General features: G+C 43.6%; 1 protein-coding gene across 1 annotated transcript in view; it reads right to left on the bottom strand.

Annotated features, from left to right (window-relative positions):
* Window positions 1-595: 595 nt before the first annotated feature.
* The window catches only part of RASSF3 (Ras association domain family member 3), a 62334-nt gene continuing 42237 nt past the window's right edge, over window positions 596-20692 (bottom strand). The window contains exons 2-5 of the mRNA XM_063075131.1: window positions 10019-10126; window positions 7741-7978; window positions 5940-6049; window positions 596-3259 (exon numbers count right to left, since the gene is read on the bottom strand). Coding sequence (XP_062931201.1) covers window positions 3110-3259; window positions 5940-6049; window positions 7741-7978; window positions 10019-10126 — 606 coding nt within the window. The 3' untranslated portion in view covers window positions 596-3109. The remainder of the gene's footprint in view (window positions 3260-5939; window positions 6050-7740; window positions 7979-10018; window positions 10127-20692) is intronic.

Below are 20692 nucleotides of genomic sequence, written 5' to 3' on the forward strand. Positions count from 1 at the left end.
CACCTGGTGCCAGGCTTGCTCCTGTTTCACCAGCCCTCCAGGGGGCAGTGCGGTAGTGAAGACCCCATAGCAACCGCGTTCCCCAGACACTTTCCACCCCATCTGTGTAAGACAGTTATGTAGACTAAAAAATACATTACCCATTTTCTATTAAAAGTGGTCTATTTCAAGAGTAGGAGACCTCAGGGCAAGAATGGGGGCGGAGGGAGAGGATTTCTAAGGAACTGACAAGGTTCTATTTTGGTAGTGGTCACAGCGTGTCCACTTTATAATAAACCGTTTGCATACACTTTTGAATATATGTATATTACACAATTAAAACAATTGTTTTAAGTAAAATAGAAATGTGCTGTATGAGCAGACATTCAGAGTTATTTTTCCTCAGAGGTTAAGGCAAAAGAAAAGTGACATTTTGGAGAACAAAGGTGCCCCACCCAAACCTAGTAAAAACCATGGTACTCCGGCATGTGTCCCCATGTATCTGCTGAAGTCATCCCACTCCTGTGACCTTTCTTTATCTAGCATATTATCACAAATAAAAACACACAAACATCAATGAACAACATCAATTTTTAATAATGGAAACAATGTTGCCATTCCAGAAGCAATTTTAGGGGAGAAAAAAATCTCCCCTACAAAAATAAACAAACACATCATAATTATAAATATTATAACTTTTTACTTATGAAATTTAAAATGCTCCCCTGCAATACTACCCCTTCATTTAACATCTTTCCTGTACCATCACATACTGAAGAGAAAACAGTATTACAGCAAAGCTTAGACAGTTTCATTTAACATAAGGATTGGTACAATGATTTTTAAAAATCTTTGGCCTTAGTGGCCTTTTTTCTTCTCTTACACACTAAAAATGCTACTGCAGTAACCAGTGTTTGGGAGAGAACATCAGTCTTCAAGAACCATGAACTGACAGAATTTCAATACAGTAAGTTTTCCAAATCGCAGTTTGTAGTGCACATGACAGCAAAGTTCTGGACAAAAATAGATGAGGATGGCTATTTTAGACAGTCTACTTCAAGTAAAAAAAGAAAAAAAAATTCACAGATACCCATCAGCTACTACTTTAGGTTCTAACAGTGTCTTAATCTGAGAAACAAATGTTTCACAAAATATAAATTTACTGGCATGAGTAATTACAAGACCAGGTGGTTGATAGCAGTCCATTCAAACCCAAGCCACAGTCTGAATAGTAAAACCAGTATAAAAATCGTGAAGGCATTCCCTGAACAATAAAGGTAAAGTGTTGGATGACAATGTCACTAAAACCTTACCAATGCACTAAAAAGAAGTTACATGCAAAATTAAACAAGATGTGCCATACATATTTTATAGCTAGTTCTACTTTTTTTTTTCTTTCCTTAAAAGCTTAGGAAGATATGATTGTCTCAGTAACTTACGTGGCACAGCATAAGCAACACTTAAATCTGCCTCCAACAAGATGGGTATTCTCCGAAAAGTCAGAAGAGCCACCAAGAGAGGAACAGAAATACAATAAAAGGCACAGATCCCTTAAGAGGCAAAGAACTGAAGCACCTTGGAATTTCAAAAAGAATCCATTAGGTGTCACCAAAGTGTTAACAATTCCGTGGGAATTTATAAACAAAAAATATCTAGACTAAAAATAGACTGTAAGGCCCATCTGGAACCAAAGCACACCTTTCCCTCTATTCTCAGATAAGTTGCTGCAAAAAATGAGGTTAGTTCGCCAGTTTCATGGAAGGCTTCTTATTGCACACTCATTTCTTTGGTTAAACATGCACTTTTGTAATAATATTTTCATAATGAAACCCTGTTGTGTGGTCAGCTGGATGTGTGGACTTTCTTTCGTGGGGCCTTGTACTCACAGCCTAGTCATCCTTTAGAACTGAGGATCTGGTAGCATGGGGTCTTTAATCACTATCCGTGTTCTACACTGTGTAAGAACAGACTTCACCTTATAAAAGAAAAGGAGAAAGAAAAGAAGTGAGGAGAGGGAAGGAAGGGAGTAGGGAGCGCAAAAGAAGACAAGGGAAAGAAAGGGAGGAATAACAGGGAGTGACTGTCACAAAAGTGTGCCGTGAGCCCTTTACTTGATAAACCTCCTAGCTGACAGTCAAAGGAAAAGCCCCTGCCCAAAATCCTTTTCAACTTTGAAAACAACCTCTGGGGGAAAAACTACATATATAACTTAACAGGAGTCAGCAAATGGCCATTCCCCTGCCTATACTGAGAAGCTACACCACTCGGTAGCTTCCACTGCAAGAGGAAAACAGGAGGTCAGATCCAGCTGCGTGAGGCCCACCTCCGTCTCGGTTTGTAAGATCCCCCTGCCTGATTCTCCGGTCAGGTGCGGACTTCATGGGTCCCCTCCTTTTGGTTCGGCTCCACCTCTTTGGCTCTGTTCCCACATTTTACCCACCAGGAAGTCAAGCAATCCTAAAATGGGTTTAACATTTCAACACTGCAAGCTTTAAACTCATTCACAAGCAAACACGCCCTTCTCCTCTATCTTCCCCAGCCTCAGGAGCTCGCCACCTCTGCACGCGCCTTCTTCCAACGTGCTCTTCACTTTCTTTGTCAAACCCCTACAAAATCCTTCACAAATTCCTCACAGTTCCTAGATTTCTGTGCCTTTCAATTCACATGGACAGAATCTTCTGACCAAAAAAAAACACAAAAAACAGGTAGTTTCAACATAGGACAAGTATTCAGAGATTCCTTGTTAAGCTTTTAAAATATCATTTGCGCACCCTTAAGCTTAACATCATTATCACATAATTAAAATAGCTAAAAGAAAATAAGAAAAAAAAAACAACCCCCCAGAGTTTATGCTTCCAAGCATTCTAGAACACTCTTGATGAGACTACAGGTTCACAGCTTGCCGAGAGGTAACAGGCAGTGCTGTAACAGAGCAAGCTTGCAAAGGCCCTTAGGCGGGATGTGTAAGGTGCAAGATGCTGCAGGACCAGGTTTTGGGAACTAAATTTAGAGATAAAAGGGGGATGACCCTATCATCATGGGGCAAGAAAGTGGCCTCCGAGAAGAGGCACTCGCCGCTGTTTCGGCCATGGGTCCCGCACTGCACCTTCCTGGCAGGGAGCCCTGCGCTTTAATCGGGCTTCCACGCCTCGCTGAGGGCTTCTTCCAGCTTGTGTCTGTAGGCTGTGTAGCGCTTCTTCAGGTTCTGCAACTGCTCGTCTTCTTCCTTGTCCAAGATGCGCAAGAAGTTCTGTAGTTCTGGAAGGCTGAAGGCTTCCCACTGAGAGAGAACACAGCAAGAAAAATGCCAGGTGTGTAGTTCAGGCTCACGACTTAGGAATGCTGGCCGTGAGCACACGGAGGCAAGGCTGCTCTCCTGCCCAGCCCAGCGCTGCCCACGTCAGAGCTCTGGAGAGCTGGGCCGGGTGGGTTACCAGTGAGTCACCAGCGGTAGGACCCCCTCCACCCCCACTCCAATGGCCCCTCTGCCTCCCTCCTCCCACCCTTCTCCAGACTCTCGCTGAGGCCTAAGACCTCCATATCCCCAAGGCCATTAGACACTCGGTCCTCACCTGATTTCACCCCCACAGGCAGTAGAAACAACTCCACACCCCTGTCTTACCCTGGAGTCATCACTGTCATTGCCTTCTTTCTCACCCCCCAGGTCAATCTTACCTCCCCAATAGTTCTCTGATGGGCCTGCTTTTCTCCATCTCGACTGCCCCCTGGTGCTAGCGCCCGTCAGCTGCTCCTGCACCCCTGGGAACGCCTCCCGCCCTCCCCAATCTTCTCCCCAAACAGAATACCCTTGGTAAAAGGAAAACCTGGTCAAGACGTCCCTGGCTTAGAACCAGTCACCAGCCTCCCTTGGTTGTTCAGGCTGAGTCCGGAAGACCCTAACCTCTCCAGCCCCATCTCCCTCTCACCGTCCCTCACTCACTTCCCAAGTAGCCTGGGCAGGCTCTCCCCTCCTCCACGGTGCCTGGCTGCGAGCTCCTAACCCATACATCCTTCAAGTCTCAGCTTATATGCCACTTCCTCCAAGAAGCCTTCCATGACTTCCTTCCCCACCATCCATCCAGGACTAAGTCACTAGAAGCACCCACTGGGCGCTGGCAGCCCAAATCACAACCAAGACTTTAAAATTATTATATCTGCTTAGTATCTGTCTTGACTACATCCTACTTGCACTGCAGCTGCTGTTCTCACTATTTGGGGTTCCTCTCTTGCCCTTGAGGCTCTTGAGTTGTTTTCCTAATGGTTCCTGCTATTTAGCAAGCACAATTTGTTTTTGTTTTTTTTTAACTATTTAAAAATTAAGGCTGTGAATGTCACCAAGGGCATTTGGCATCATCTGGCAAGTTTTTTCAAACACATTCTTCCCCATCAAAGGAGCCCTGGACCCTGGCTGAGAATCACTGCCACGGCCATGTCTGATAAGACTACAGAAAACCTAATACAAATAAACAGAGAGGAGAGGGAATAAAACCATTTGGGCTAAGTAACAGAAGGTTTCCTGGAGATCAGTATGGAGCTGCTTACTAAAGAACATGTGAAATGTGGAGTAGGAGAGCAAAACTTCTTACATCGGAATATTCTGTTAATTTTTTAAATTTTAACATTTTATTTTTCACATATGTTAAGGTCTCCAAAATAACATTATAAAATATCTTCTCCTTCCCACCCCCTAAAACAGCTATAAAAAATTTCTTCCCTTGGTTCAGTTTTCCTTAAATAACTGAGAAACAAGAACACCATACAGGTCCAATAAAGAGGTCTGGAACATCACAACACAATTCAAAGTAAATTTCAAAACTAAGTTAACATTATTCCTCCCCAGACAATGTGGCTCTGTTTGCACTTAAACTGTGTGAAATACTTAAAAGACCAATAATAAGAAAAACAAAACATTGACAAGACTACGCTAATGTGTCTGGCTTAGGCTTTCAGGAGAAATGCTGCTAAACTACAAAGCCAAATTCGACTTCTGCACCCCGTTTCCTCCCCAAAATGAGACTCTGAATTTCTTTAAAAGCTTCAAAACACCAAAATCAAAAGAAACTTCAAAAATGTCTAAGATCACTGCCTTCCTAAAACTACCTAAAGTTCTAATTTACACTTGCATATAAATGTATTATTTACAAAGCATGTTTGCATACATTTCTAATCTGACTCAACTCTGCCTTTTAAAGTGTTTAGACCCACTTTACAGATTTTAAAACCAAAGGCTAAATGATTAGAAGATTTACCCAAGCTCATGCTCCCAATCTAACAAACAGTAGGAAGCAGAGTCCTAGTTTCCTAACTTTTTCACTGTACCCCCAAATGTCCTACAGGGACATTTCATACCATTTTCTGTTCCAGACAGAAGACTGAGACCCACAGCTTGAGAGATTTGCTCAGTGTTGTTCTAAAGCTGACACAGTCTCACATGCTTTTTTTTTTTCAACTGAACTGGCCTAAATATGATCTTCCCTAGAGAAAGAATAGCAAATGATGCACATGGAAACGTAATTTCCTAAACATTTGATCGAGCAAAGGGGGAAGAAAGGTTCTAGAAAGTTACGTGTCTTTCATGGTAAAGAGATTAGATTTCCTTACATTTCCCTTTACAGCAGAATTAGCCTGGAGACTTTTGTTAGTAGCAAACATACGGAGAGTGTCACCTTTCAAAATTTAGTTGGATTAGAGTAATTTGGAGGTGGGAAGGAGTGAAAATGACTCTTTAGATGGGGATCATGTAAAAAATTTTATTTCCTCCCACCTCTGAAAATTACAGCTCAATATAATGTTGTAAGAGAATTATACTGTAGGCTAACTTTGGGTTCATTCCAAAGATTCAAAATCTCTTCTCTCCCTCACGCCCCCCTTCCTCCTCATTAGCCAAGTCATTAGACCAGAACAATAAAACAGGACCAGCTGTTCTGTATAGTCTAAACCAATAATGAACAACCACTTACCTCTCCAATTTCATGTTCACGAAGAACAAAACTAAGTGTGTCTGTTCTGGGCCCTGCTACCAACCGCAGGTAGAGTGGATGTTCCCGGTCTGAGAGCTTGCAGGCATAGACTGGTAAGGAGACAAGCAGCATGTTACACAGTATGTCATCATTCCTGGGACCACTCCCCCGTATTATGATCCCCTCCTCCACATTACCCCAGCCTCTAAGTCACCATTCTCCTCACCTTATTACCAATAGCCCACGGTGGAACGAAATCTATTCTATTCCTATTCTATCTGCCCAATATAAATTGATTAAGGAGGAAATAATTTTCAAGAATAATTTAAATTGGTATTAGTCCCAAATATGCTTATAATTAGTTCTGCTCCATTTTTTAGAAAAGCAAGATAAGGAACTTAAAAAAAGATTTGCAACCCCTTTAAAAACAACAAAGATATACCATCTAAAGAATTTGAAATCAGAGCTCTAGGAGCAAATCTCTCTACAAATTTAGAATGAGCAGCCACAGACAAACCAAGCAATCACAACACAAGTCTGGTGGCTTCAAGCACAGCTATATCCATCTTATGCTACACACACACACAGCGGATACAGGCACTGCCTATAGTGTTGAAAGAGGTGCCAGCCATGAGGGTAATATTTCAATATTACTTTCAGATTGTGCAGCTCAAGTCCAGGTGAGCAGGCAAAGAAGCTGGCAAGATAAAAGTCCACCTGAGCTTCTCTACATTATTTCAGCACTTCTGGGTGCAACCACATTTCCTGCCAATTTCCCTATAGATATAAACTTCCCCCAGGCTGTGAAGCTGTGGCCTCTGAGGATAAGAACCCTGGCCAATTCACCTTTGTATTCCATGTGGCCTAGCCCCATGGTATGTGTTCAAAAAACGTACATACACTCAGCAACTAGCTGGGTTTTTAATCTCAAGTGACTGAAGGATATTACTATTAGGACAAGATCATTATATTTTCTCCTATAGCTGATTTAGGCTTTATGCGGAAAAACTAGAGAAAACTTAAATAGCTTATTGCTCACACATACACATCATTTTCAAGTTAACATGTAGTGAAAAACTAAATCACTATTGTCCCCCACTGGTATCAATTTCCACTTGACTGCCTCACCTGGAATATCTTGTTTCATGCAGTAATTTAATATTATTCTCTATCTCTTGAAATGTGGGTATAATGTTTACACAGACAGACCTCAGATCAATATGTTATTCATTCATTTTAGGTGCCTCTGGGGGCAAGGTGCCAAAATGTCCCCAGGTCACGCCAATTGAGTCATACTAAGCAGCCAGCAGAGCCCAGGGCCGGGGCGTTCCATCTGTAAGTTGAAATGAGCTGCAATGCACATGTCTCAAGGTCTCAGTGATCACAGGCCCACCAAGCCACTCCATGTGCAGATGCACATCGTGTGTGGAATGTGCTACTGAGAACTTCAAGCACAGAAGCATTCTTTTGTGTCCCAAAGAGCATTAAAATCAAAGCCACTCCTCTCAAAAGAAAAAAAAAAAAATCAAAGCCACTTCTCTGTGCACATCACAAAATCCCCCATAAACATCCATCACATGTGAATGCCTATGAGCTCCTGAGACTCACAACTGTCTAGCTCAAGGACATGGACAGCCAGGAAACATGATTAGGTGCATGCCATGATCACCACACTTCCAGAATCTGTCCCTGGGCTCCGATATAATTGACACAGATACACCCACCATCCTCCTTCAGCTAATGAGGACAAAAGCCATAAGATGAAGCAGGGACCATTTTCATTTTGAGCGTGGCAGCATACCTTGGTCTTCCCGGTGGCAACGTTTATAAAGTGCAAACTTGGCAGGGCTCTCAGTCACAAGAAACTTTTTGAGCAGGGCCTCAATCACTTCCCCGACAGTGTTTGTGCTGCTGATATGAAGCGTGTTCACACAGCCATTGCTACCAGGAGCGAGTTTTCCAGGGCTGGTAGAAGTCTGTGGAGGTTTGCAGAGTTCCATCTGTACTTTGATGAAGCCAGTGTAAATCCCATTTGAATTCTGAAGCGGGAAGAAAAGCACACACTTAGCTGGGTGGAGACTGGCATTTTAGGGAAGCAGCGGATCAAAACAAAACAGGAAGGCGACACACTCTCTGCTCTTTTCTCTCAGAGGTCTGTGGCAGACTTCACTAAACATTTCCCCCAAGAGAATGACCTCAGTGGGAGGTTAACACATGCCGCTGGCAAAGTGCTTCCAGAGACAAGGTCTGTGGGGCAGATGTGGCAGCTGAAGAGGCCTCCTGATGCTGCAGAGACTGAAGTTCCAAGGCTCATGCCCCTGAAGCTGCATGTGGAAGGTCAGGGCCCACTGGTGAGGTTTCAAGCCAGCGCAGCAGATGCGAGCCAAACCATAGCACATATTAAAACTTGGGGGATATGTCTAGGCTAACTGCCCAAAGGAAACAACATCCTCAACCGATGACTAGTTATTACACAGATAAGAAAGGTCACAATTAGTACTCTGTAATACCTATGTCAACAGTGGGCTGAGAGTAAAAAAACAGGCTATTTTCATTCCTAGTGCCTATTACGATATGTACTGAATTACCAATTTTGCATACACCTTTTTTTTTTTTTAACAGCATATATACCATATAGCATGAAATGCATTTCAGTCACCTTAAGCAGCAATATTTTAAAAACAAATTCAAGCTACTACGTGAACTACAGATATTATAAACACTTGTCTTAATTTATGGTAGAATTATAATTTCTCAGTAGCCAAAAATAGTAATAATGGTCTTGTTCTCATTTTTTTTTTTTTTTTGCATTTAGTATATTTAGAAAAAATATATTATAATGTTTTATTAAAACAAATTGTCAGGTGCTATATATAAATGCCACAGTTAAAGTAGAACATTAAAAACCTCCTTTATGGTCAATTCTTCCTTTCCACAAGATCAACTTACAATACTATTCACTTGTTCATTCTTGTAAAAAAAAAAAAAAAAAAGTATTCTACAACACTTAAAATTTTTATCTTTGAAATAATATGGAAACTTGCATCTGTTTTAATCTCCATGGGGAAAGGGAAAAAAAAAAAAAAAAAAAAAAACATGGCAAGTAGAATTTTTTTCCTCTGATGAAAAATGTGTTTGAAAATGAAATATCACTGCTGGAATAATGAAGAATAATCTTGGGATTATATGCCCCTCTCCCCTCTTTTAGGCACAGTTCCACTGGGGAAAGATCCTTTCTCACATGGGTTTAAATTTAAAAGCTCCTCCCCAAGGTCACAAAATTCAGTAGGGCCTATTTTAAAGGGGTCACCCTGTCCTTTTCTGAACTCTGTCAGTTCACACTCAATAGACTGAGAGGCAAGGATCCAAGGGTCCTGGAAACTGGCACCAAGGGATGGCAGGCGCCATGTGGAAGGTCACCAAGCGGGTGGGCGAGGCAGAAACGCCAGCTCAGTGTACAGGAGCATGAACACTCCAGCTTTGTTGTCAGCTCTGATTTCATTGTCACCAAGCCCAGACCCTTCTGCCCCCTATACTCCCACTCCCCACTGTGCTTCACACTGTATGGTACAATGTTGTGAAGCCTGTGACAACAACGTGCAGGAAGGTGAATACCACCTACCTCATCTTACACCGGAAACCAGCAGAGAAAAACCTTAGCTCAACTACATTCCAACCCACGGGCACAAAATCCTTTCCCTGACACTTCCACATTAATTTACACAAGATAAAGCTTACCTGAGGTCTTGTTAGATCGAGTCACCAATCTATATGTTAGGCAATGAAGCTAAAAATCCTTTGGGGAGTAGGGTGTCACAAAATCTTTTAAAAATTTTAATTTAAATGTTTCACTTTTCTGAGGTTAACCCAGCAACTGACTGATTTTGAGACTGAGCTACCTCAACATACAGATTTAATTTGAAAGCTGCAGAAATATGCCATTTTCCTGCCCTGCATACCTTGGCCACTAAACTTCCACAAGTGCTATTCAGAGATTTAAAAATATACAAATTGTAGTACCAACAACTTTTAAGTGTCTTTTGACAGGTGTCAACCTAAACAGTATTATGGGTACTTACCAAGGTCATCTTTAACTTGTCGGTGACTGCTAAATTGTATTTATGAACTTTCTCTTTGATTTCCTCTTTGCTGAGGTAATTGTGGGTTTCCTTCTCTTTCTCCACATCCTAGAAGAGAAACAAGCCGTACCACACATGAGCAATCATAGAAAAAAATGCAGATAAGCCAGGATTCTTTTTACATTCCACACAAAAACAACCTTGAAACACACACACATCCTCTCCCCCTCCGCCTCCCCCAAACTCTCCAGGTTCATCCACCAATTATGGTCTTCATTCCTTCAGACTATATTCTTCCTAGAGGATATATTAAATAAAACTAGTCTGTCAGTGGCTAAAAGCAACCACACTTTATTAATAATTTTGCAAAACTGTGTTTGCTAAATTTCCCTTCTGCAAAAACATCATTCCCTCAGAATAGAAATGGTTAGGTTGGCCATTTCTATTTTAAACAATATTTAAAGATACATATCAAAAGCCTCTCTTTAGCAAATTCTATTAACATTATGATCTTTATAGCTTCACAACATTTATCAGCAAGAAGCACAGTAGTTACTAACAAATATTCACTGGCAGTACTCACTGACTGGCACTGATCACTGATCTGTCAAGTGATACACAATTACCAGAAGGTAATTTATCTTCCAAACAAATCCCTATGCCCAAGTACAAGTAGCAGACTTGCCCTGCCCGCCCACCCCTACCTGCAGTCTCATCCCACCTCTCTGCCTCCCCACACCCTGGAGGGGAAAATATTGGTTAAATCCTCTAATCACTGAAGAATTCACTAGTAATTTATCATCTAAGGAGCTCAACCATTATATGACATTATGCAGTAGCTAATATATGATCACAAATGGCCAAACTGCAGTGTTTCACGACCCCGACAAAGTCAAGTATCAGGCACCTAACTTGTAGGTTAATTCTTAATTCTCCCAGCAACATAACCAAGTAGGCATTATTACTCCAGTTTCCAAATGAGATCAAGTTCTAAGAAGTAAACTAACCTGCCAAAAGAAACTTAACTCTTCAGTGGAAGCGATGGAGCTTACCTGAAGCCTGATCCCAAAGCCTACCATCCCTCACTATCTCCAACTGTTTACGTTTACTTCCACGTGGGTGTTCTCATTGCATCCTCCCAACGATGATATACCCCCGTGTTACAAATAAGGATTTACAGTGGTGAAGTGGATCATCCAAGAACAACCCAACTACTAGAGTGAAGACCACGCTCTGTTTTAATCCAGGTCCTCTATGTTGTTTCCACTAAATGGAATAGGTCCCCATGGTCCTTGTGTGGGTATTTAGGTCCCCATGGTCCTTGTGTGGGTAAACATTTGAACACTTAAAGAAAGGCTGCAAGATCAAGATTCAAATCTGAGTAGCAGCTCAGAAAAGATGAAGAGTCCTAAACATCTTCAAGACAAAGAGAGAAAGAGCAATTACAACCTGCTGATGTATCTTCCCAAACACAATGCCTTGGAAACATGTCTCTTCAGCCTGCCACATCACACCATCCACACAGCTGGATATTCTCCAAGCAGGCATCCATCCCTTCTCCTCACTGTGCACTGGTGTTACACATACTACAGAACTTGCAGGAACACCGCATGGTCTCAAGGTCTTTGATTTTAGACGTTAAGAAGGGTGTACTGACTATAACTTATCTCAGTAAGTTTTCAGTGTCAGCACTGTCCTGGTGATGACTGATGGGCCAGTGTATCGAGTGATACCGGAGAAGTATCAGCACAACATAATGTGTTCTTTCCTTAGCTTCAGAGGCAGGCCTCAAAACTCCTGGGAGCATTCTATCCGCCCGTGTAACACCACAAAGCAATCTCATTTTTGGTGTTAGTGGTTAGGAATAACAACAACCGTAGATTAAAATTACTTTGCAAAAGCTTCAGTGACTACTTCCAAGGAAATTTTAAACATGTATAGCATCTCTCTGCTTGCCTTGCTCTCTCCAATCCACAATTAGCCAGCTACCAGTCATAGCTGAAGAAAAAAATGAGGTTGTGTTGGTTTCTACACCAGCCAAAGACTCCAAAGCATATAATAAAAAGTGTAGAATAAGAGACTTAGAATTTCAGAGACATGGGAAGGGAAGTCGACAGGGCAAAGCGGTATTGTGGAAAGTACACCATTCCAGCAAGCCCTGAGGTCTAGTCCTGGGTCGGCTGCTAACTAACCCTGTGCCCTGGGCTTACCAACCTTCCTGAGCTTGCTCCCTCATTTGCTACCAAATGAAGGGACTAGAGTAGATCACTTCTGAGGTGCTTTCTGGCCTAGTAGGTTCTGATTGCAAAGATCTGGTGCTGCTTTCAGCAGTGTGACCAAGAGGGCAAAATGGTTTCATTTAAGAAATCAAGAAAACCAAGGGCTCACCATTAAAAACACACAAAATGGCTAATTGCATGTATATAGTAGCATATATACAACCTAGCCCTATCACTTAAGTGAGAATTCAAAGGAGAAGGAGTAGGAAAAGAACTGATAGGAGTGAAAAATTCATTGAAATTTAGAACGCTCTGTTTTGCGGGGGGGGGGGGGGGGTTGTTTTTTGTTTTGGGTTTTTTTTTTTTTTTGCAGCTGGACAGTACAGGGATCCAAACCCTTGACCTTGGTGTTATAACACAACACTCTAGCCAACTAAGCTAACCAGCCAGCCCTGCTGGTCACTTCTTAATTACAGGTTTTGCTGGTGCTACTGGACTTAGCACCCCTCCTCAGCCCCCCTAATACCAGCAGGGCACATGCAGCAGTCCCAGAAGCTTGAGGAAAATCAAAAGAGGAAGCCCATGTGGAAAGAGAAATTTTCCCTGGATCATCCACATACAGATAACGGAGACATTCTTATGTAACAATTATCTTTCCTTCTCAGAGATTAAAAACTAAGGAAACTGCAGCAACAGAAAAGAGTTGAACCCCAAAATCTCCAAGATCCCTTCCAGGCTAAACATCTCATTATTAAAAGATCAACTGGAAAGTAAATCCCAGAAAAGCAGCTAAGACCTACAGGGCTATGATGCTATATTTTTAACTAATATAGCAACTGTCTGCCAAAGCCTGTTCATTCGGCAAACATCTGCCAACCTCTGCTGTGTGCCAGGCACTTGCCTAAGAATGGAGAGCTCAGACTCAGCAACCCCACCCCACCCTCACAGGGCTCGCTGTCCAGCACAGGTGGAGTATATGAGCGGGGAACATCAAAGAAAGAAATGCTTCAAAAGTGGTAACTAAGCACTGTCTCTCTGAGTGGAGGATTCGGCAGCAGGGGAGAAGTCACAGGCTCAGGCCCTGGAGCACAGGACAATAAATTCATTTAGTATCAGAATTGTAGAAAGACCTCTAATTTAAAAAACTTCCAAACTTCCCTTTGAAAGAGACCCCCCATCCCTTTCACATAAGGAAGAATACACCTCCTTCCTCCAAATATACCAAATATTAGGAAGAACCAATCTCTGGGAATTAGCACAAAGGAGGGAGAGAAGAAAATGAAACCCAAAAGGGCCAAAGCAGGTACAACAGGTAAAACGGTAAAAGCAAGGGGAAGAGGGGCTGGCCGGTTTTCTCACTGGTTAGAGCATGGTGCTGATAACAGGGTTTAATCCCTGTACTGGCCAGCCGCCAAAAAAGAGAGAGGGAGTTTTAAAAAAGAAACCAGGGTGGCAGTTGTGGCACGGATACAACACCGACTATGTATAAACATTAACCTTTCATTATGATGGCAAGGAGAGGAAATAGCAAGGGGTGCAGCAGTCTGTGAATAATGCATTGGCTATTGCTCCTGGCAGCCAGCGAGGGGATGAGGCCACGCCTGACAGTCTGTTTGGTAAGTGACAAGTCATCTTTTTATAAGTCCATTTTGTTTCATATTCCCCAAACCCTCTACTTTCTCAAAGGGAGAGCTCTTCCATGCAAAATTACAGACCCTAGACTCTTCCCTCATATTTTCAGCCAGCAATGGAGTTAGCTTCAGTTCCTGGGTGGGGCCACACCCCTGTTTTTTCAGCGGTGAACTTTCAAAGAGCCACACCCTACCTCACAGGGTCCCCATGAAGCATGGCCCAGACTGTGCTAAAGGAGTGTGAGCCAATCCCCCAGGCTCACAAATCAGACTTCCCAAAAATATACCCCTACCCATCAGGGAAAGAGGCCTGAGAATTGTTATACTCTGCTAACTTTTCTGTAATTTGGAAATTATATCAAAACTAAAAATGTGAAGTGGAACCAAAAAAATTTTTTAAAAAAAGAGCAATTGAGAGTTACTACTCAAAAGAGAGTGAAAAGATAAATAGGCCCCTGCCACTCTCTATTTTAGCCTAGTGAAGTCACGTGGACTATGGTTTAGACATATGCAGGTCTAAAATCACAGCTCAGCCACATTCTAGCTGTATGACCAAAGCCAAGTTATTTAACCTCTCTGAGCCTTGGTTTTCTCATCTCCATGAAGTATGCAAAACAATACCCACTTTAATTTTTTATTTATTTTCTTTATTGAATCAAAATCGATTATACATATTTTTGGGGTTGAACATTGAGATATGTTGATTAAATCAATATTACTAGCATACATATTGTTACACATCCTAATTATTCTTTATGTCCCTTGTCCAATCTCTCCCCATCTCCCATTCCCTCCTCCGCCCCCCTCTAATTGTCCTAGATTTCTTCTCTCCTGAAATAATGATTACTCTGTTAATTTGTTGCCTAGATGACCTGTCCAATGCTGAGAGATGTGATCAGGTCCCCCAATATTATCATAGAGCAGATGCTTCTTCTGTCACTCTGAAATGGGTTTTGTGGAAAGAGACATCCTCTTCTTTGTCTCTGCTGGTGACTCTTCTTGTGTGAATGCACTCCAGTGGCTGGCAGACCATCTGCATGGTGGCTGTGGCATCTAGCTGCTTTTGCGCCAGCCATGGTTATTGTGGTGGCTGTGGTGGGCCACCCATGTGGACGTATTGTTTTTGGTATGCTCCTTGGCACTGGCAGTACATGCCTGGTTGTGGGGTGTGTTTGGTCCCCTTCTCCATGCCTCGGGTCACCGGGCAAGACCCAAGGAGCTGGCTTGGTGTGCCTGGTTGTGGGAGAGGGGTCCGGTCCCCTTCTCCATGCCCTGGGTCCCTGGGCAGGCCCTGAGGTGCTGGAATGTTGTGCCTGGTTGTGGGAGGGTGATCCGGTCCCCAACTACATACCCCGGGTCCCTGGGTGGGCCCCAAGGCACTGGCTCAGTGTGCCTGGTTGTGGGAGAGAGGTCCGTTCCCCTTCTCCTTGCCTCGGGTCCCCGGGCAGACCCCAAGCTGTGGTGTGCCTGGTTGTGGGAAGAGGGTCCAGTCCCTGGCTCCATACCTCGGGGTCATTGGGTGGGACCCGAGACACTGGCGCAGTTTGCCTGGTTGTGGGAAGGGGTTCCAGTCCCCTTCTACTTGCCTCAGGTCCACGGGCTGGCCCTGAGGCACTGGCACAGTTTGCCTGGAAGTGGGAGTGGGGTCCGGTCCCCGGATCCAAGCCTCCATTTTCCAGGCAGGCCCCAAAGTGCTGGTGGTGTGCCTGGGCCGGAACTAATTTTTTGTCCTTTGCGTCTAACACGGGGGAACTTCCTGTGGGAACCAGTACTGGAGCTGTGTGGTTGTTTAAATTGCTGCTTTGCTGCTGTTTCCCTAGGGAAGGCTTTCTGTGCAGCTCAGGCTTTAATGGTTGATCTTATAGGTACTTCCGGGTGGGTCTGTGTTCTGTAGAATCTCTGATCTGGGCCTGAGTCTTTTAATCAAACTGCCCCCCATGCAATTCTGCATTCCTGACCAGTCTCCTCTGAGTGGTCCTGGGCTGATTGGGGGGCAGGTCGGCTGTCCTTGCTGTGTCCCAGTGTTCTCCCAGTGTTCCCATCTCGCCCACCACCCATGCTCCAAACACCTCCCATGGGACGGGCCCTGTGCTGGTCCCTTGAGATGACTCACCGGCCTCTGAACGGCTCCCTTTTTTCAGTTGTTCTGGATCCTCACTCCTGTGTGGGTCCATGGAACCCTATTAGTGGTCTTGCTGTCCTGGGGGCCACCAAGGCCTTCTTCTCCCCTGCCGCCTCCAAGTAACTCCATCTGAAGAGCACAGCTGCGGCTTCTGCCGGCTCCTGTTCCATGTGCTCATCAGCTAGAGCCTTAAAGCGGCCACGGCCTGAAATGCTCAGAGCAGCTTTTTCTTTCTCTCATCGTAGTTTCTCCTGCCTTCATGCACTCCATAGGTCTCTTCTCCTCTTCTCCTGAGCTCCAGCGGCCCCAGCTTGGCTGATGTTACATTTTTATAGTTGTAAATTTGGTTGATTTGTGGGAGAGAGTGACACTGGGAACCGTCTATTCCACCATCTTGACTGGAACACTAACAATACCTACTTTAAATAGCTCTTTTGAAAATACAAGCCATTATTCAACCACTATTTACTGAGTGCCCACTGGTGCCAGGCTCGATGCCAAGCACTCGAAGCTGGAAGAGACAGTTGTAGTCCCTGCCTTTCACCTTTTCTTGGCTGACTAGTTAATAAAGATTGTCTTACTCCCCACCCCACCCACTTGTGGGGTTTGTTTTTTGTTTTTGGCATTACAGACCTCTTTAAGAAATAAAGCTACTGACCTTTTTCAAAAAAAAAAAAAAAAAAAGACAGCATGGATAGCATAGATTCTCTGATTAAGTGGAAGACAATATATGCAGTATGTGGTGCCAGGGGCATGACAGGCACTCAGTAAATGGTGCCATCACCCCTTCACTGGGAGGTCCCAGAGCTCTCATGTGGAGCTGCTCTGACACCTGACCACATCTGGGGTCCAGCCTGTGTCAGTGGAGAAGGGTAAACTTACCAAGCCAACAGGTGCTTCCTCCAAGTGAGGCTAGATTCCAAAATCATGAATTCCTATTTTTCATCTCATCTCCCATTTTGGAAATAGGTGGTCGCATACTGATGTCCCAAGAGACTACAGTACCCAGTGCAATGCAGATAGAACGTGTTATAGCCTTTTATTGCATAAAGAATAAAAAGTCAAGCACCCTTCACACCAAAAACAGTACATTTCTTGAAGCAGCAAGCCCCTGCTGCAATGGAGTTTAGGGCTAGCTCAAGCTGAACCAAGTCTAGGTACTGACTCTCTTAGACATCTCCCTTCCAGGCCCTGTTCCAACAAGGACATCCAAACATCCAAATAAAGTACCATGGACCTGACCAAAAGAGAAAAACATTCTCTGGGAGATACCTTTCCACTTCATCAGGGAGGGACCTATAAGCAAACCAAAGCAGGTTTGCACTAAAGCAGGATGTTAAGTAAACAAGTGATTTCCAGGAAACAGAGCAAGCAGTTTGGGGGCCTGAAAGAAATTTTCAACAGGTCAAGTTAGATGCTCCTGAACTAGATTTTAAACTATGATTAGCAGGAAAAAAATTTTTTAAAACTATTCTGAGATGTCTTTCAAGTGTGCACAGAGGCGATCCTATGATGAATACAAAAAGCACTGCAACACAAAACTACACCTGCAGAGCCCTGGAGGGTCTTTCAGGCCAGGAGCGTGTCCTGCTCAACCCTAATGAATGACATGAGAAGGACCACACATTTGCTGTCTGCCCAATGTTCTTCTCTTTTGGTACCACAACTTCTAAGACATTATAAAGCAGGCAGAGGTGCTGTAGGGGCCCAGAGAGTGTTCTCAAATACAGACTGCCCAACAGCATTTTCTGTCATGACAGAAATGTCCTCTATCTGTGCTGTCCAGCAGAGCAGCCATAAGCACGTGCGACCTCTGAGCACTTGACATGAGGAACTGGATTTTAAATTTTACTTAATTACTGTATTGGACAGCACAAATCTAGACTACAATGGACATGGTTGTAAATGAAGAACGTGGAAGGGAAACACCCACAAGAAAATGTAAAATAGATGTTAAAGTAAAAAGACAACTGTTCCAGAGCAACCACCATTCTATTCCCAAGGGAAAGAATCAGACAGTTGTTTCTGGGGTGCTCGGCACTGCTGTTCTTGACCTTAAAAGTACAGCGCACTGCTTTCTGCCGCGTTCTCACAGCACCAGTGTGGAAATCCACCGGGTGTCACACCTAGAGACTCAACGCTTATCTTGGTGTATAGCCCTGGCATGCTGATTCATCTCGGCCACTCTAGGGTTGGGATTTTTCCCCTGCCAGATGGGAGGACTTTTTTTAATGGCAGGATATAGAGTTGGAGCTCTATTTTCATTCATGTGATGATTCAAAAGCTCATCTTGCCCAAATTCAACTAGTAGTCAGGCAACCATTCCAATAGCAAAGAAAAGGATGTAACAGCCTCTTTAAACCCCACCCCCAACCCCAACCCCCTGCCTCCTTGTAGCAACAGATGCATCTGTAGTCTCAGGGTAGGAAAAGTAAGTAGAGAAATGGAAGGCAACCAGAAAGGACAAGGGCAATGCACATGGCACTACAAGCATCAGGGAGCCATGTTTCCCAAAGAGTGTTCCATGGAACACTAATCCTCCAAGATGTTCTTTGGACAGAAAGGGAGCTCCTGCTCCTCCTCCCTCACCCCCTTTAGAGATTCCCAGTGCTCTTCAGAATGCTAAAGGCTCTGAGAAATCCTGCAGTTAAGAAGCCAGTAAAAGCACACAGCAAAGAAACCTTCAGAAAATAGACTTTTGATCATGTTACAAAGGGACATTAATTATGAGCAAATAAGTACATTATACCGGAACGGATATTTCTTTTCTTATTAATTATAAACTTACTCAGTGAATTCTGTATTCATTAGGGGATTATTGGCATGCCTAAATACATCCGTCAACAATCTTAAATAACCTTTGTCCCTAAGGCTACTCGTTACACAACAACAAAGAGAACAGCAAAGGGGAGCCTAGGTGGGCATTTTAGATGACTTCTAAAAAATAAACTACCAAAACAGAACTAGGTAGCAACCTTATAAGGATGAAGTACTGTGCCAGCCTTCTCTTAAATGCACTTGTAAGGAAGAAAAACAAGAGAGAAAGAGTATGAAAAATCAAAGTGTACCATCTGCTGCCCTTGTACCCTCCCAGCCTCACCTCCCACCACTGTACGAGCCTACCAGTCTACGTGGACCTCCCTCTCCCCTGAGAGCACCATAAGCATTCCCCACCCTGCTCCTCACCTTGTGATTCTCCGTGTTTCAGGCCCACCCCACCCAGGAAGCCGTCCTGACCACGACAGCCCCAGGCTCCCTCCCTACCCTTGGAACCCCATGCTGCCCCATCAATTCAGCGTCGATGGTTTGCTATCTCCTGTGTTTACTCTGGCTTCTCAACTACGGGACTGTGTTTTTAAATCTTTCACTCCCAAAACACTGTGCTGGCTGGCACTAGCTGGATGCTGGGCACAGAGAAGGGCTCCATTCCTATCCAACTGATTCTGATCCAGTCACAGAGCCCAGCCACAAGACTGTGTTTGCGTTCCATCCTCTTCTGTACATCTTATCAATCTGCATGAACTTCTGTGCTCGCTTCTCAAAACTGAATGAATCGCACACAAAAGGCCTTTATATTACCAGATACAAAGTTTTATACGCTTCTGTTATCCATGTGCATCATCAAAGAACAAGTCCTTCAAAGCATGCCCCTTAAATACCCTCACACACAGGGCAGTGAAAGCAGGCACAGGCCCAGCATGTTAATAAGATTAATTGCAGTTGTGATACACATTAAAAGAGTTTCATCTGGGCCTTCCATGACCTCACTTTTTAAAACCCCTGGTAACCAGTCTGCCAGACCCTACATGGTTATACTTTTAAAACCGGGTAGTGTGCCAATACTCAAACAGCCACTCATTTGTTTGGAGCCAGAAAACAAACTTGGAGGTAGACCAGTCTCCTCGAGCACCCCAGCTTAAGGTCCCAACCTCAAAGCATACCAGTTTACACTAAGACTTAGAAATCCCAGTTTGACATCTTTTCAAAGGGAGTCAATTAAGATGCTATTCATTTCTGAAAGGTGATACATTTCACAACTGGTTTAACTTTCTTCAAATTCTAGGTGAGCTAGGTAAGAAGGGAAAGATGATTAGAGGCCTCAGAGCCCTGCACATCCAAATCCAGCCAATCAGCTTTGATAATTAGAAAAGAAATGTGGTCGCAGGTGATCAGCACTCCTGCCACAGCCCTCCTCTCTGAGGTCTCAATGAAAAAAGAGGTGGATTCTTGGGTTTTCGAAGGAAGAGGTGTCCTCTAGGACTTGGTTTCCCTATCTATTATTAAAAGAAGGCACTAGGATCCCTTTCAACAGTAAGTTTTCTAATATTCTATACCATTTGCAATACTATCGTAATCAAGGTCCTACAAAGTCAGTCCACTGGATATTAGGAAAATTAACTAGAAAAACCAATAATGTAAGAAATCACCAAGAAGCCTGGAGGGAAGTGAAACTGACAAGACAATGCTGAGTGGTGACACAACATCTACCCCAAATTCTAGATTAAAACATGTCACTGTTCAAAGCCCTAAGGGAAACCCAACAGCCATACATTTCCTTCAGCTAACAGCAATTACAACTGTGGCTCTAGAGCCAGTCTCTAATTCAGGTTAGCCCAGGAATATTAGAGGCTTCTGCTAAGGTCAGGGTTTGGAGGTCAGGTCTCACAACTGCCATATCCTTTAGAGAACCTTTGAACCTTGG

The sequence above is a fragment of the Cynocephalus volans genome, chromosome 12, assembly GCF_027409185.1.
Source record: "Cynocephalus volans isolate mCynVol1 chromosome 12, mCynVol1.pri, whole genome shotgun sequence".
Taxonomy (NCBI): domain Eukaryota; kingdom Metazoa; phylum Chordata; class Mammalia; order Dermoptera; family Cynocephalidae; genus Cynocephalus; species Cynocephalus volans.